Below are 14,744 nucleotides of genomic sequence, written 5' to 3'. Positions count from 1 at the left end.
GTAAAATGAACGTGGAGTATTTGAAGAAGCCTTTTCTTCCCATGAGCAAGAGGGTAGGTGGGTGGTTTGTACAGAATTTGAAATGAAACAAGATTCAACACTGGGCTCACTTTTGCGGCAAGGCTCTGAGGACTCTCTTCATGCCCTTGAGCAGCCACTGTCGCAGCTCTGCCAGGACCCTGGGCTCCTTCATACTCTTTCAAATGCCTGTACTTGGCTGTCTCTGGTAGCTGGTGACTATGAAGTAGTAGCTATGCCTTGAGTACTATTAGCCTTTGAAGTATCTCTCTCCAAAAAGTAAAACAGGGCAGAGGAAGATTGCTTTCTGTGTCTGCTATGAAGTACATTCTGAATTACTTCCTGAACTGTGGACTGTATTACTTGGAAAAAACATGTGAATATGTTCTTTTAGGTGGAAGAAGGTATCTTGAAACTAAGAAATGCTGGCACAGAGCAAGATTTGGGTATCCAGTACAAAGCCCTCAAACCAGAAGTGGACAAGCTTAACATAATGGCAGCCAAAAGACAACAGGTATAGTGATGGCAGCTCTTTCTTTTGTATATTATTTCTTTTTCAAAATAAGAAAATAAAGCAACCTTGCTGCTCTTGGACAGTACCCATTGCTGCTAATACTTTTTATTTTTAACTTTTTTAACTTTATTGCTGGGTACTTTGTGTTGCACTCAACCGTGTTGAGGAAATTCGATTTTGCCTGGTATGTAGAAAGTCTGCTCAACTGTAGCGTACAGCTTCTGATGGAATTTGTTCTGGTAGCTTTTGTTTATGTTAATGCTTTAGTACCTTAATAAAATGCTGCTTCCCAAGACTTGCACTTCCCATTTGGAAGGAGTGCAGGTGTGGGTAAGGAAAGAGAACTGCGATGTAACTCGGTGCCTGGTGCACTCACCACTAGACCCCCCCTGCCTTTGCAGTTCGTGCAGATGCACTGAACATGTCCATTTAAACAGGGACCAAAAGTCACGGCTGGGCACAGAATTACAACTCTATCCAAGAAAGTGAGTGGTGATGCTGGCTAGTATTGCACTGAAATGCCCATTCAAGAAGGGGTTTAAATCCTGTTTGTTATGTGTGTGTTCTGTGTTTGGATAGCTTCTGCTTAACCTTAAATTGTGTGTAAAATTTGTTTTGTTCAACAGCACTTTTATGACTCATTCTTGTGTAGGTAAGTTTTCAAAAGGAAGCAGAGGTGTGGGCATTTATCAGAAATAGCACAATGCTCTTGTAGAGCATTTTGGTTTGTTCTGCTGATATGTACAAACCAAAACTGCTTATGCACCTCTGACACTGCTTGGTTGTTTTTTTTTTTTTTTGCACGGATTCATCTTTGAAAATAAACTGGTACAGTCTAAAACGAATTGCCAGTTGGTTATGTATCTAGAATCTGATTGCAGTAAATGGGAGTAGGGTTGTGATGGCAATGCAATAAATGTTCTTAAACTGCTTTGTGATGGATTGTTCCACACTGTGGGAAGTGGTTGTACTAAATCTGTAAGCCTGCTTGGAGTGCCCTCCCTGCTTAGTGTGCGTCTTAGAGGTCACATATTACCCATTCATTTTGAAAAGTCTGTCAGATTTTTTCCCTCTTTTTCAGTAAGGCAGCCCACTTCTTCATTTTTCTCACTTCTTTGTAAGATTTAAGAGGTAACTTTAAAATGTTCATACTGTTAATAACTGTGTTCACTCTTCCTGTTACAAACTTACTGCTCATGATAGACTCAGAAACTTAATCTATTCATAGCGCTTCTGTTCCAAAACAGAGGTGATGGGGCTTTAGAGAATTGCAGCAGTGAATGTTTGGAAAAGACCTATGGATTTGCTAATTTTAAATTAGCAGTAGTTATAGTGATTGGATTAATTTTGTCTCATTGGAGATGAACAAGAAGTTGAATGAGATGATGTATTTGTTCTTCTAAAATTAAGTACCTGAGTCTCTTGAGGAGAGTAAACTCCATCTTCTAGGCTTGATTAAAGAAAACATTCTCGTTGTGAGCCTTGGAGTTTAAATTAAAGATCTTGCTTCTCATGTACAACTACAAGACAAGATTGCAGGGGAAGCCTCTTGTTCATTTGATAGTTAAAAATTAGCTTGGTTCTTAAGTTATCTAAAAATGTAAGGTATTCTGTTTTGAGGATTTAGATTTCTTTGTCATTCTGTAGATGTAATGCAAACTGGAAGGAGTGGAGAAAAAAGTCTGTGCGTGTAAATTCTGTGTCCGCCTGACTTAAGGATGTTACCGGCTTTCAAAATGCTGGTCCTCTGCTGTGGTGAGCAGCAAAATTCCAACCTCAGATTTTTGAACTGTGGAGTTGTGACTTGCCCTACAGTACTTTTTTTTTTTTTGTCTTTATGAAGCTGTTGTGTTTTGAAATTAGTTGAGCCATTAAGAATAGGGGTACTCAATCAGAAGATAGTTAGATTTGATCATACTAGGCAAAGGACCTACCTTTTTTGAAGATGTAAGGAGACAGTGTATGGATGTTAAATGTGGGGAGTGTTCTCAAATGCTTTTTTCTTTAATTTTCCTAATAGGAGTTGAAAGATGTGGGTCACCGTGATCAAATGGCGGCAGCCAGAGGAATCCTGCAGAAGAACATTCCCATTCTTTATACAGCATCCCAGGCCTGTCTGCAGCACCCTGATGTAGCTGCTTACAAAGCTAACAGGGACTTGATCTACAAACAGCTTCAGCAGGCGGTCACAGGCATCTCAAATGCAGCTCAAGCAACCGCATCAGATGATGCTGCCCAGCAGCAGGGTGGAGGTGGAGAGCTGGCTTATGCTCTGAACAACTTTGATGTAAGTTTTGAACCTTTTATGTGAAAAAAGTAATAACGCCAACTCTTACGTTAGTTCACCTGATTTAGTAACAACAGCTTGCTTTTATTTATATTGCCTGAAAGATTATTTTCTATTGAAATACAGGAAGTGCCAGGTGAAGTAGGCTTTTATTTTTAAAAAAGTCTTCTTCCAAGCTAGGATTGATGGAATATAGGAAGTTATATATGCAGTTCTTGGTGATTGAAGGCTGTCAAATTAAACTAGCTCTCAAATAGCAGTTAGCCTACTGCTACATTAGATGTAAGCACTTGGTTTATTTGAAATTGATTATTTTATAATATATTTATGTAATGTATTCTTGTAGGTGACAGAAATGACTTATTAAAAGTGAATAATGTATTTGGAATTGCCCAAACTACCTATTGAGAAGAATGTGAAGTGGGAAGTTTAATATGATTTTTGGTTGGGAATGAAGTAATTTCATACTGATGTGTTGCACTGATCTGTCATGTTCTTTATTTTGCATTCAGTTAGTTACTGAGGATAGCCATGCATTTCTACTGAGAGCAGTTTCCTTTTGAAGCCAGTATTCTGTGTCTACCACTGATTCAGCCTCTGAATTTTAAACACCTTGGCACTAACTCACCTCTAAAACTTTATTTAATATTGCAAAGCCATCACTCAAAAGGAATTTAATACTTTTCTTTTTTCCAGATATTGCTCACTTTCTCCTTTTTGCTCTTACCACTCTTGCTTTTCTTCCACAATGCTTTCTCTGCCATGTTTTTTTACCAGGATAAAGTACTATGAGTTCTCTCTGTGCCCAGTGTGATGCCTTTCTATGTGGTCTGTTGGGTAACAAATGGATGTCATGGTTGTCTTGATCTCTGTGACTATGACTTCAGTTTTAAGCCTGCTTTTCTTAAATTCCATCAGTTGTATGCTCATCTATGTAAGTCTTAAGAGTGTGCCTCAGGCTAGCACCCAAGGGGTGTCGCAGGTTTGAGCAGGTATATTTGGGGGGGAAGGCAGGTCCTGTAACAGCACACGATGTTAAGGACTGACTTGGGACTTTAGAATTGAAAAAGCAATTCAGTTCAGGTCCATGAATTGGCTAATCTAGCTCAAACCATTTAATGTGATTTCTGATATAGCCATATTTTACTATATGGACTCTGTAATGTATGGCTGGAGACTTTTTTCAAGTGTTGCAGTTCACATGGAGCTTTTGAGCTTCTAGATATGCTTTGTGAGTCTCTCTAATAGCAGCAGGGCTTGTTCAGCAGGCCAGCTTCAAAACATGTTGTGTGCAATAGCTTTGTCATGTCACCCCTGCCAAAGGAGACTGGCAAAACAAATGTGTTCCGGTTCTCGGCAGATGTTATCCCTGTACTTCATTTCCTGCTAATGTTTGAGTGTTATTGCCCTCTTGTAACAGAGCCTTTGCACACACGCCCCCAAACACCCCAGTGTTTTTACTGTGATGGTAAAATATTGAATGGGTACCAGAAGATAACAAGATAATCATTATATCTGTTTTTGATGGTGCAGTTCTGGAGTTGTAGCATACTACCATTGTACTACCTGCATAGCTAAAAGTTTCAGGAAACGAGGAGCGTGTTGAAGAACATGTGCCATGTTCTAACCCTGCTGCAAAGGCTGCACGGTTACTACTCAGGGAGTTGAAATGTGCTGGCTGGCAGAAGAAGCAGTGGTTATGATGTTGCTGTTGAAGTTAGCTGGCATACAAGCTGATTGCGAAAACTCCCATTTAAAAAAAAACTTCGGGGCTTCCTTTATGAAGAGTTAGCAACATCCTTCTCTGCCCCTGTAGTGGGAAGAAAACCCACTCAAACCCTAAACAAACCATCAAACCTTGAAATGGTCCAATAATTTTTCCTTAACAAATTGCAAACCTGCTTAAATAAACCACCTGAAAGTACTTGCAAGGTGATAAATACTACACTGCTTTTTCTTGGTGAACTTCTGTGGGTGGTGGTTTTGACCCCTGGAAAAGCAGATAAATCAGTACTGCTTTTGCAGCCTTCAGTCTCTTAGTATGAGCTGTGCTTCATAATACTCTGTCAAGATAAATGCGTGATAGTTTTCTGCCATGAAGAAATTGATTTCTGTGCTGTTTGAAACATTTCGTGCTGATGTTTCACTTTCAGAATTTTTGAGAATACTGTTGTATTTACCTGCATAATGTGAAGAGAAGAAAGACTGGATAAACTAGGACAACAGAGCACTATATGTAGGGCTAATTTTGGACATTTGTTTTCCTTTGGGTTTTTTGTTCTTGATGGGATAATTATATCTGACAAGTTAACTAGTGAAGGCATGTCTGGATTGACATGTAGTTAAGAAGAGTTCTGTGCTTTGAACCTTATTTGTGCTGGCACACTTGATTTTTGCCATTCATGTAATGAGGCTTCCTGTGGCCAAGTTTTGTTTAGCTGTCAAAGCAGTACAAGAAATGACTAGCAACGTAATCTGCTGGGGAACTTTTCAGTAATTGTACAAAGCTACATGTGAAAATCATCCTCTGTGCCAAAATTGTGTGGTGTTCGCCTTTTATGCCTGATTAGGGGTCTGCTGTAAATGTTCGTTGTCTTGATGACTTAACAACTTACTGCTTGGTCTGATTACTAATCTCTAAAACCTTAATTTTACTAGAAACAAATTATTGTGGATCCATCGACCTTCAGTGAAGAACGTTTTAGGCCTTCCCTGGAAGAGCGCCTGGAGAGCATCATTAGCGGAGCAGCCCTGATGGCTGATTCATCCTGCACACGTGATGACCGACGGGAACGTATAGTTGCCGAGTGTAATGCAGTGCGACAGGCCTTGCAGGATCTACTTTCAGAATACATGGGAAATGTGAGTATCTTCTGTTCTGTTTGTTTAGTTTGTGTGGTTTTTAACTCCATGTGACTATCTAAAATGTTGAATCAAAGCGGTGTGTCTCAGCACTGGTTTGTTCTGTTCCTGAACAGAATTTGAACAGTAGCCAGTAGTCCTAAAAGGTTTGTCAGGGGGCAGGATCAAATATATTTAAATCAGCAATGATACTCGTCTTAAAATTGATCTCCAGTCTTCCAAGCAACTATCACCATAAAGTGTTAACCCCTCAGCACTGTTTTTGTCTTATGACTTAATACTGCTTTGTATAGAAATTCAATAGAATTAGTCTTTTTCCTGCCTCGGTTTATTTGGGTAACTTGGCAAAGAAGTAGTACTTCTTAGCTTCTGTTGAAGCTGGAAAGTTTAACTGCGTCATCTTTCTAGCTAAAGGCGTAGATTTTCAGAATCAAGTTAATTGCTGTCGCTACTCAGTTTGAGTAGAGGTGATGTATGAAGTTAAATATTTAGTGAGAAATCGTGAGAACAGTTTGGTATAAATATTGGACTCTGAGCCATTTTCTTCCAGTGTTTAGGCATTTAATTTGCACACAGTATTTGAAGCTTGAGAGTGTTTCTACAGTTGGAGTAAGTGTCATGTCATGTGGATAAGCTTCTGCATTTGAAGGCATCATGATATAATATTGGGCTTCCCTCCCCTCCGTTACCTCTTTGTTCTTACCTCTGTGGGTTTTAATCTGAATAGCTTTTGCTGTGTTAAGATGAGGTAGGGATATCATAAGATTTAGGCTATGTCTAGTCTATAAACCTAAATACCGTTAAAGTTGATTTCAGATTAAAAGTTGCAGAAATGGCAACAACGTAAGCCAACTAGATGGGTTGTAGCACTGTGACAGGTAAAGTTGGCTGAAGAAATTAAATATTAATGGAATGAGGCAAAGCTTTATTTATGCTTTTGAGAGCATGTGTAAGGTAAAAATTCAGAGAACTTTTTTTCTTAGTAGAATTTATTTAGAAACACTGCTGTCTTACATACCTTACCTTCAAATCTTTTGGTGGAATCTACTTCAGCATAGAGGAAAACTGGTGCAAAGGCTGCCATGTGCAGATTAGGGTAGTATAATTTGGAGAACAGAGGCGGTGTGTGGTAGAGAGAAAGTAAAACAAGGATTTCTGTTTACCAAACACAAGGACAAAGTCATTGAACAAAACTGAAAGCCGAGTCTTATATAGCCTGTGGGCTCAGCTAGGTGCTTCATGTAGTCTGTCTTAATTGTTTGTGAAAGTAGCTTGCACTTAGCATTGACATTATGTAGAACTTAAGACTGCAGCTGGGAAGCAAGCCACTAAGTTGTGCCACTTAAAATTCTTTTCAGAGCAGGGTGTTTTATTAGTATATGATGCATCTTTAATAATCCCTCTAACAAATGTGCTGCTGGATTGGATGAAGCCCTATCAACATGATTCAGAGTAAAACATCAACCAATTGCTAGTTAAAATGTGGAAGAAGTAAATGCTTGGTCTTGCATATAAGAGTTGGTGGCATTTCTCTCACTGAAAGTTGGTCAATACCTGTGTAAGATTGCAGAGCTCTGACTTCCTTTTGCAGAAATGCCTGTCCTCCCCCTCGGCTGTGTACTGTTGTCTCTGATAGGCAAGTTAAAGTAATCACACTGAGATGGAAAGAATGTATTCCCCGTGTTATCTCTTTTAACACATTGTGAAATTAGTGGAGCATACTGATTTTTTTAAAGTCACTGCTATGTTATGATTGTAGGCAGTGTAGTTGGGGAAATGAGATTAGAAATTCAGTGAAATGGATTGGAAAAAGCAATTGATAAATTATGGTGAAAATGTGGGATGGTGTGTAAAAATCCATACTGAGGGTAGGAAAAAAAAAACCCTCAGTGATTAAGCTGAAGAATGAATAATAGTTGGGAATCTAAATGGTGAAAAGTTTGCTGCATCTACAGGAAGAGTGGGGATGTGCTGACTTACAGTAGTGGTAGAGGAAATGTCACATCATGTATATATGTATGATATACCCACAGCTACAGTATCCAGCCGTCTCCTGTTGTGCTTTTCTCCTTTGAAGAAGGAAATGAATCAGGCATTAAATCTGTTAATTGCAGAGACTTGCAGTGATCATATACCTTATCAGAGTGCTAGAATAAGAGGTGTTTATTGGCCAAGTGTAAAAATTCAGAGAGAGAAGGTTGGATGAGGAATAAACTGGAAAAGTTGAAGCAGGGGAATGGCTTGAGGCAGATTCCATTTTGCTTTTAATACCTTCTGTTTTAGTGACTTCCTCTAGCTTTTGGGTTTTCTTTCAAATCTCTGGCAATAAAAAGGCTGTTTCCTAGATAGTTTGTAACTCAAAGTTTAGTGTTTCGGACCCATAGTTTAACTGTTTCTCTGGACCTGTCCCCAAGGGTCTGTAACTCTGCAGTTGTTGCAGGCTGTGTTACAATGTGTGGCAGAAGTTTCTATCTGAATAACAGTATTCAGTAATAAAGTGAGTTGTAGGGTCTCTTGACCCCTGCTGCATCTGCTGGCATGCTGATGAAGCCTGTGATTGTACCCCGAAAAGAAGGGAAAATCTTGCTTGTTCAGTAGTTTGTTACAGAAGGTTGTATCCTCTTTTTCTTAGATTGGTGTGCATTTTATTAGTTTTCCATCTGGCACACCTATTCTGCCATTTTCAAGAGTAGCCTGACTTGGTCACACTAGGTCTTGTACATCAAGGCCAGTATCCTGTCTTGACAGTGGTCAATAGCGGATGCTTCCACGAAGGAGGACAGTAACAAGGGAGGTATGTAGTTTTACTTGCACAAAGTATCCCCCAAGTGCTAGCAGTCTGCAGCTGAGATATTTCCAGAGCTAGCATTGCTGACTGTGTTTAATGGCTCTTGATGGCCTTTCCCCCAGTGAATCTGTATAGTTTCTTTCTGAACCCTTATAAACTTAGGGCATCCATAATCTTCATTAGCAAGGAGCTCTCCTGCTTAAATAGGTGCTGTGTGAAGAAACATCTCCTTTTGTTCTGAAGCAGAACAAACTTCAGCCTTTTCTGTTGGACACTTCTTCCATTTCATTTAGGAGAAGACTCTGCGTAGTTACTCCTTGCTCATCCTTTTTCTATGCCACTTATATTGTTTCAGAGCCATGTCATGCAGGAGACTTCAGTCTTATCTTCCCCAGAATGAAGTGTCCTACTTTTATTAGATGCTTGTCATAAACAAGATACTCAACACCACTTCTCAGCTTTGGCTGCGCCCTCATAATCAAATAGTGTAGTGGATTAGGATGGGATTTGTAGAGTGAATTAGGACTTGATGCCTGTGCTTATCTGCATTTCACAGAAGTTTGTATCAGCTGATTTTAGCCTAGCCCTAAGGACGGGTTGCTAGTTAGTGTTTGGTGTGGTAGTGGGCTGCCTCCTTGTTTAGATTCACTCAGAATCCAGCTTGTGGCCGAAGAAGGCTCTGAGATGAGAATCACAGTGTGCAAAGCGGCAGTGACTGGGAGATGAGTTTCAAAAGGACACTTCTGATCTGAGCCAAAATGCTGGTGTAAACACATTCTGTCATCTCCTCCTGCACCTTGTCCTTCAGATTCGCTTTGGGATTTGGGGACCAGAACTGCATCTGCCATTCAGAATTCAGGCAGTGTCATGGTATGATCTGGTGTTGTTCTTTAGCCCTGTACTAACAGTGCCAAACACTTGATTTGCTTTCTGATAGCTGCTGGGCACCGAGGTAGTATCTCAATGAAACAGCTACCATGAAGATTTATCTTCCAAGTCATAGTGGTAGGAGTCCTTTTTTCTGTGAATGTTAATTTAGAAGGTCTTTCCTTTGTGCATTACTTATTTCCTATGTCCACTGAACTTCATCTGCCACTTTATTATGCAGCCTTTTGGTTTATAAGCCACATTCCTTAAAATGCCAGCTGTTCATCCCTTAATTGGAGCATCTGATTCTAGCTTTTTCCCTTCATCTTCTGCTTCGCCTAGGGAGAGCTGGCTTATATTATGGCTTTTGCTCACTCCTCACGATTCCAACAGAAAATAGTTTTCCTTTTTAAAGTAGCATTGCAGATCCCTCCTGGGTTGAAATAGCAAACACAAATGTGTGTATGCATTTGATTGTTATTACTTGGAGTGAGCTTGATTCTTACTGCTAGTGCTGAATGGCAGATCAAGGATGGGAAGGCCTAAAAAAATTAATTATTGATTCTGACTAGTATTGTAAAAGCGGAGTAGTCCAAGGTCTTGGATCTGGGATCAAATGCCTGGAATGCAATAAACCGACCACATCAATTGTAGCTGTTTGTAATATAAGTAATTGATGACAAGATCCAGATCTTTGTGTGATCTGTTGCAGTCATGCAATCTTGGTGTGTATTTTATTAAATGAAAAAATTTCAAAGCATATTTTAGTTGGACACAGATACCAGACTTGGCAGGGGAAGAAGACAGAACAAAGCATCTACTTGAATGATGTTCAAGATAAATAGTACACCAATGAAGAAGTTAGTAAGAAAGCTAAGATCCTGAGAGCAGCAATATGACAAAATACGTCAGAAATCTTTTGTGTCTAACTCCATCATCTTGTGTGGATAGACGTTGATGGGTTGCAGTTTGCTCCAAATAAAAAGTACGAAGCAGAATATTTTTTTGGCACTGCTGTCCCAGTGTTGCCTTTGCACTAGAAGCTGGTGTGATACCTCTCCCAGTGTAGAGAGCAGATACAATTCTTCTCAACATCTGCTTTTGTGTACTGTATTAGTCAACTCTGCCTCAAATTTATATGTGTAGTTTTTGTTGCAGTTACACTATCTAAACTACTTAAAGTGAATGTAGTAAAAAAAAAAGTGGGCTGATAGAGCTGAAATATTTCTGCATTTCTAAGAAGTTGATATGTAGAATGGAGAGGTAACAAAATGTGTCTACAGACACAGAAATCCACAAACTTATAAGTTGTGACAGGATATGTGCCTTGTGCTGTAACTCTCCATGGGTGGTGTTAGTGCAGAACACGGGCAGCTGGCCTTGATTTTAACTGCTGTGTTAACTATGGTAAACATAAGAGAGTGTGGCTTTTGAGGTTGGGGTTTAGTGGGTTAGAAAGTGCAGGCCATCTGCTGGAAACTTAACCAGAAGTTTCCAGTCTGCTCTCAGTTTGACTACATTGAACTTCCAGAAGACATCAGTTATCCAATTGGCATGTAAGACTGGAAATAAAAACTTCCTTAAGCTTTTGACAGTCCGTTTTTATTGCTTGATGCAAGTGCCCTGAGGGATGGGGACAGTTCAGCTTCTTTCCATAAGCACTGCTTTAGAGCCATTCAGCAGCAGTGATCAGAGGTGTCCAGTTCTATTTAGTATGCACAGAAATGTGCAGAGAGCTCTCATTTTAAGTCTGTTCTGTACTGCATCAATTTCTAATGTATACAGCTACCCTTTCATACATACACCAGTAACTTGGACATGTACTAGCATAAACTTTGTCAGAAATTCAAGTTTGGCTAGTGTGAAATGCGAACCCAGAGCCCCATTGTGTACAACATGCTCTTGTACAATAAAATCCCTTGTTACTACATTTGGAAATGATAAATCATGTTACATAAAGTAGCTTGACAGGTCCTATTTCAATGGGAATTTTAATGCTTTGATATTAACATTCTGACTGTGTCCTTGACTGTCTGGATTGCATTAGAGGTGCTTGGCAGCAAATGGAGAAAAAAACATTTGGGGACTGGTTTCAGAGCAGGCATCCCAGGCACAGAATATTTCAGCGTGGGTTTTTTGGTGGGTGTTGGTTGTTTTTTTGTTTTGGTTTGGTTTTTTTTGTATTCCCCCCATCTTCCATTTGGCCTCAGGTGGTTGAGTACCATAGCTGGGTGTGTTTGGGGGTGGGGCTTATATTTCTTTTAATGTTAGATTTTAATCTAATTTACAATTATATAGCACAGCTTGAAGGTAAGTGAGGTGGTTGAACCCCACATTGGTGCACTGCAGTACCTAGTAGGAACTGTTGCATGTTGGCCAGTGTGGTTTGGCTCTCAGGACATCTGAAGTAGGTCTCAACGCTTCTGGTTTTAGACTTTGTGATCTCATAACTTGCTAAATGCTTGTTTTGCACCCTGTTTCTGTCTTCAGTGAGCTTATGGAAATGCACTAGTCCAAACAAGTACTGTTTCCTTGATCTTAATTGCACTTTCTTCCTTTTCTTCCCTAAGCTTCTTCCAGCATCTCTGATAATTGAAAATGAATGGGCAAGAAAGTGCCTAGCTTATCTATTCAGTACCTTTTGGGAGATTTTGTCTTCAGAACTACCAGCGAAGGATATTTCTACTCCTGACACACTTGCGGTTTCCAGAATGGAGATGTTTTCATTATGAATTTGCTTATTAATAATGTTGATCCACAGCTTTGTATCCCCATCAAGGATCCAAGCTTGTAAAGGAATGCTTCTGAATTTTCACATGACTGTAAAACTTACTCACAGCAAGTACCTACATATTTGAAAGGGCTCTTGCATAGCCCTTTTAATGAAAGTAACTGTTTCTGTGGAAATAGATGTGAATTAAAATTGCAGACGGATCCATATTTATGATAAAGATGCTGGTAAAAATTCTGCCTTGAGATAATCCACACTTTCTTTTTTTAATATTATTTCTGTCAGTTTAAGGTGCTTGAATGCTGACGTGATGGATGTAGTTTGAAAGCCTGGATGGATTTTCCTATCATGGACTTTGCTGCTCAGTAGAGAGCTCAGCTTTTACACTGGGCACTAATTTCCATAGACATTATCAGCTTGACAATGATGCTGCTTTCGAAAACAAAACATTTCTGAAGTGATACAGTTTAAGTTTAATGCTTACAGGCTGACATAGAATAAATAATTCAGCATACTTGGAATGAAGCTTGATATAGACGATGAGAATTTCACACTGCATCAGTCGGGCGTTTTTAGGCCACAGAAATGAGCTTCCAGGTTGCTTATGCAACATCATCTGGGTTTGGAACTTAGCATGGGTTACGTTTTCAGGAGACATTCTGGGAACTTTTATTTCTTAGGTAGTAATACAAGGGCCTATGGAAAAAAGAGAAGCCAGCTCACGCAAAGCTTTATCAGCCTTGTGAGCACTGGGTTTTAAAGCTCTTCAGAGCTCTCTGTCATCCCAGTGGTTACTGTGAGCTCATCCTGAAGGGCATGTGGAATTACTGGTTTAGAGATCCCAAACTGCTTCGATGAGGGTGCTCAGCCTCAGAGGGGAGGGAGGGCAGCACGCCTGGGCTCCAGTTGTTTGTCATGGCTGGTGGTAAATGTCAGTGCAGCCAGCCTCTGCTGAGGCTACCAATTCATTTATGCAATGGCACAACCTGAAAGTCCTGAAGACTTTTTCAGGCCCAAAGCAGTGGTTGTGCTGTGCAATCATAACGCATTTCTCAAAAAAGCGAGTGGATGGCTTAATGCCAACTTAAAGAATCCCAACAAAGCCCAACGCACCTGAAGTCTAGTTCCAGCACAAGCTTAGCAGTCTATTGAAATCTTAAATCATTGCTCTTCTCCATCCACTGCCTTCAGCATTTGCTGCTTGTTTGGCACAAAATTGCTAGTAATAACTCTTAAATTGAATGGGTTTGACAGTAGCGGAGACTGTCTAAACTGTCTTGTACAGCAGTACTCAACCTTGCAGTCTCTCCATGCTTTTCAGCATTTTTGTTATAGATGCTTAATATACGTGAAAGAAGGAAGGTTGCTGCCCTCACTTACCATGCTCACTCCATTCATGTGTGCAGAAGAATTGAAGTGTAATGCTATGTCTAAACTTGAGAATTGAGTCCTGTAGATACCTTGTGTGGCAGTGGAGCCTTGCATCCTACCAAATCCCTCCTTTTCTCCCCCACCCCATTAGGTTTGTATTGAGGGAACATATGTTTTTCCTTTCTTGTTAGACATATGTCTATCTCCAATGTTAACACATCGAATATCTTCTAATATTACATTATCAATCCAGACCTTTCCAGACCTTTCTTATTTGGGTGTTGATGAAATAACATTTAAGATTGGTGGAAGGAAGACCTGAAATAATGTGTGCACACTTGTTCATGATATGGCAGTTGGCATTTAGCATTTTACTTTTGAGCTGTAAACCATTCTACATAAATATGCTATAATGCTATACATGGATTCTACTTCAAAATTGTGTTTTGTGATCTAATTTGAATTCTAACATTTTATAGGAAAATATTTGAACTCTATCTGCCTACATAAGGTTAAATATATAGTCATGCCTAATGAAGCTCCATTTGGTGATACTTGAGTACTCCTCAAAGCCAAAATCAAAGCGTATAGATGGAATAGAGCATGTAAGTTTGCCCAGTGACTACTGATCTGTGGATAAACAGTCTTTTAGCCTCCAGCAGGATCATGCTTTCATCATGCAGAAGTATTACACACACAACTGGGCTTTTGAATGTCTCTTGTTGGAGGAAAGGGGTGATGGAATTATTACAAAGTTGGAATACCACAATTCTTGCATTGCAACAAAATACTTGCATCTCAAGTTCTGGACTTCACCTTTTCTTTAGCCTTAATCTAATACAGATCTGGGTTAAGTCCCTCTCTTTCTACAAGTTTGATTCAGAAGATAACGAAGTGAGAGAATGAGGATAGTGGCTGTCCGTGTTACTGTCTGGTACCACTTACATCCTCTCCAGTTATAGGCAAAACCTGTTGTGCTCTATTGTTTGGGGTTTTTTTTGTTTTCTATCTCTTCACCTTTTTTTATACATCTTGATGCAAGCAATAGAGGTCTTGATGGGAACCCAGAATTTCTCTTCTAGATGTGGTGCTCTTTGCTTAACTTGTTTTTATCCGGTGTAAGAAAGCTGATGTTCTGCAATGATCATAATGTGTCCCGAGCTTTAGACATCTACTTTGTCCTAGAAAGTCAACCGAGTCAATACAGAATAATTAGCATTTGAGGCTTATCCAAGTAGTAGCGGCCCTCTTGAATGTAAATAGAGGCAGAAGAGTGACTTAATCCTTCTCATGTCTCAGGAGAGGA

General features: G+C 39.7%; 1 protein-coding gene across 3 annotated transcripts in view; it reads left to right on the top strand.

Moving 5' to 3' along the window:
• The window catches only part of CTNNA1 (catenin alpha 1), a 119,743-nt gene that overhangs the window by 27,195 nt on the left and 77,804 nt on the right, over nucleotides 1–14,744 (top strand). For all 3 annotated transcript variants that reach the window (XM_064458886.1, XM_064458888.1, XM_064458887.1), the window contains exons 5-7: nucleotides 413–532; nucleotides 2,553–2,819; nucleotides 5,478–5,681. In XM_064458886.1, coding sequence (XP_064314956.1) covers nucleotides 413–532; nucleotides 2,553–2,819; nucleotides 5,478–5,681 — 591 coding nt within the window. The remainder of the gene's footprint in view (nucleotides 1–412; nucleotides 533–2,552; nucleotides 2,820–5,477; nucleotides 5,682–14,744) is intronic.

The sequence above is a fragment of the Phalacrocorax carbo genome, chromosome 8, assembly GCF_963921805.1.
Source record: "Phalacrocorax carbo chromosome 8, bPhaCar2.1, whole genome shotgun sequence".
Lineage (NCBI taxonomy): Eukaryota > Metazoa > Chordata > Aves > Suliformes > Phalacrocoracidae > Phalacrocorax > Phalacrocorax carbo.
This window is presented reverse-complemented; position numbering and strand designations above follow the sequence as displayed.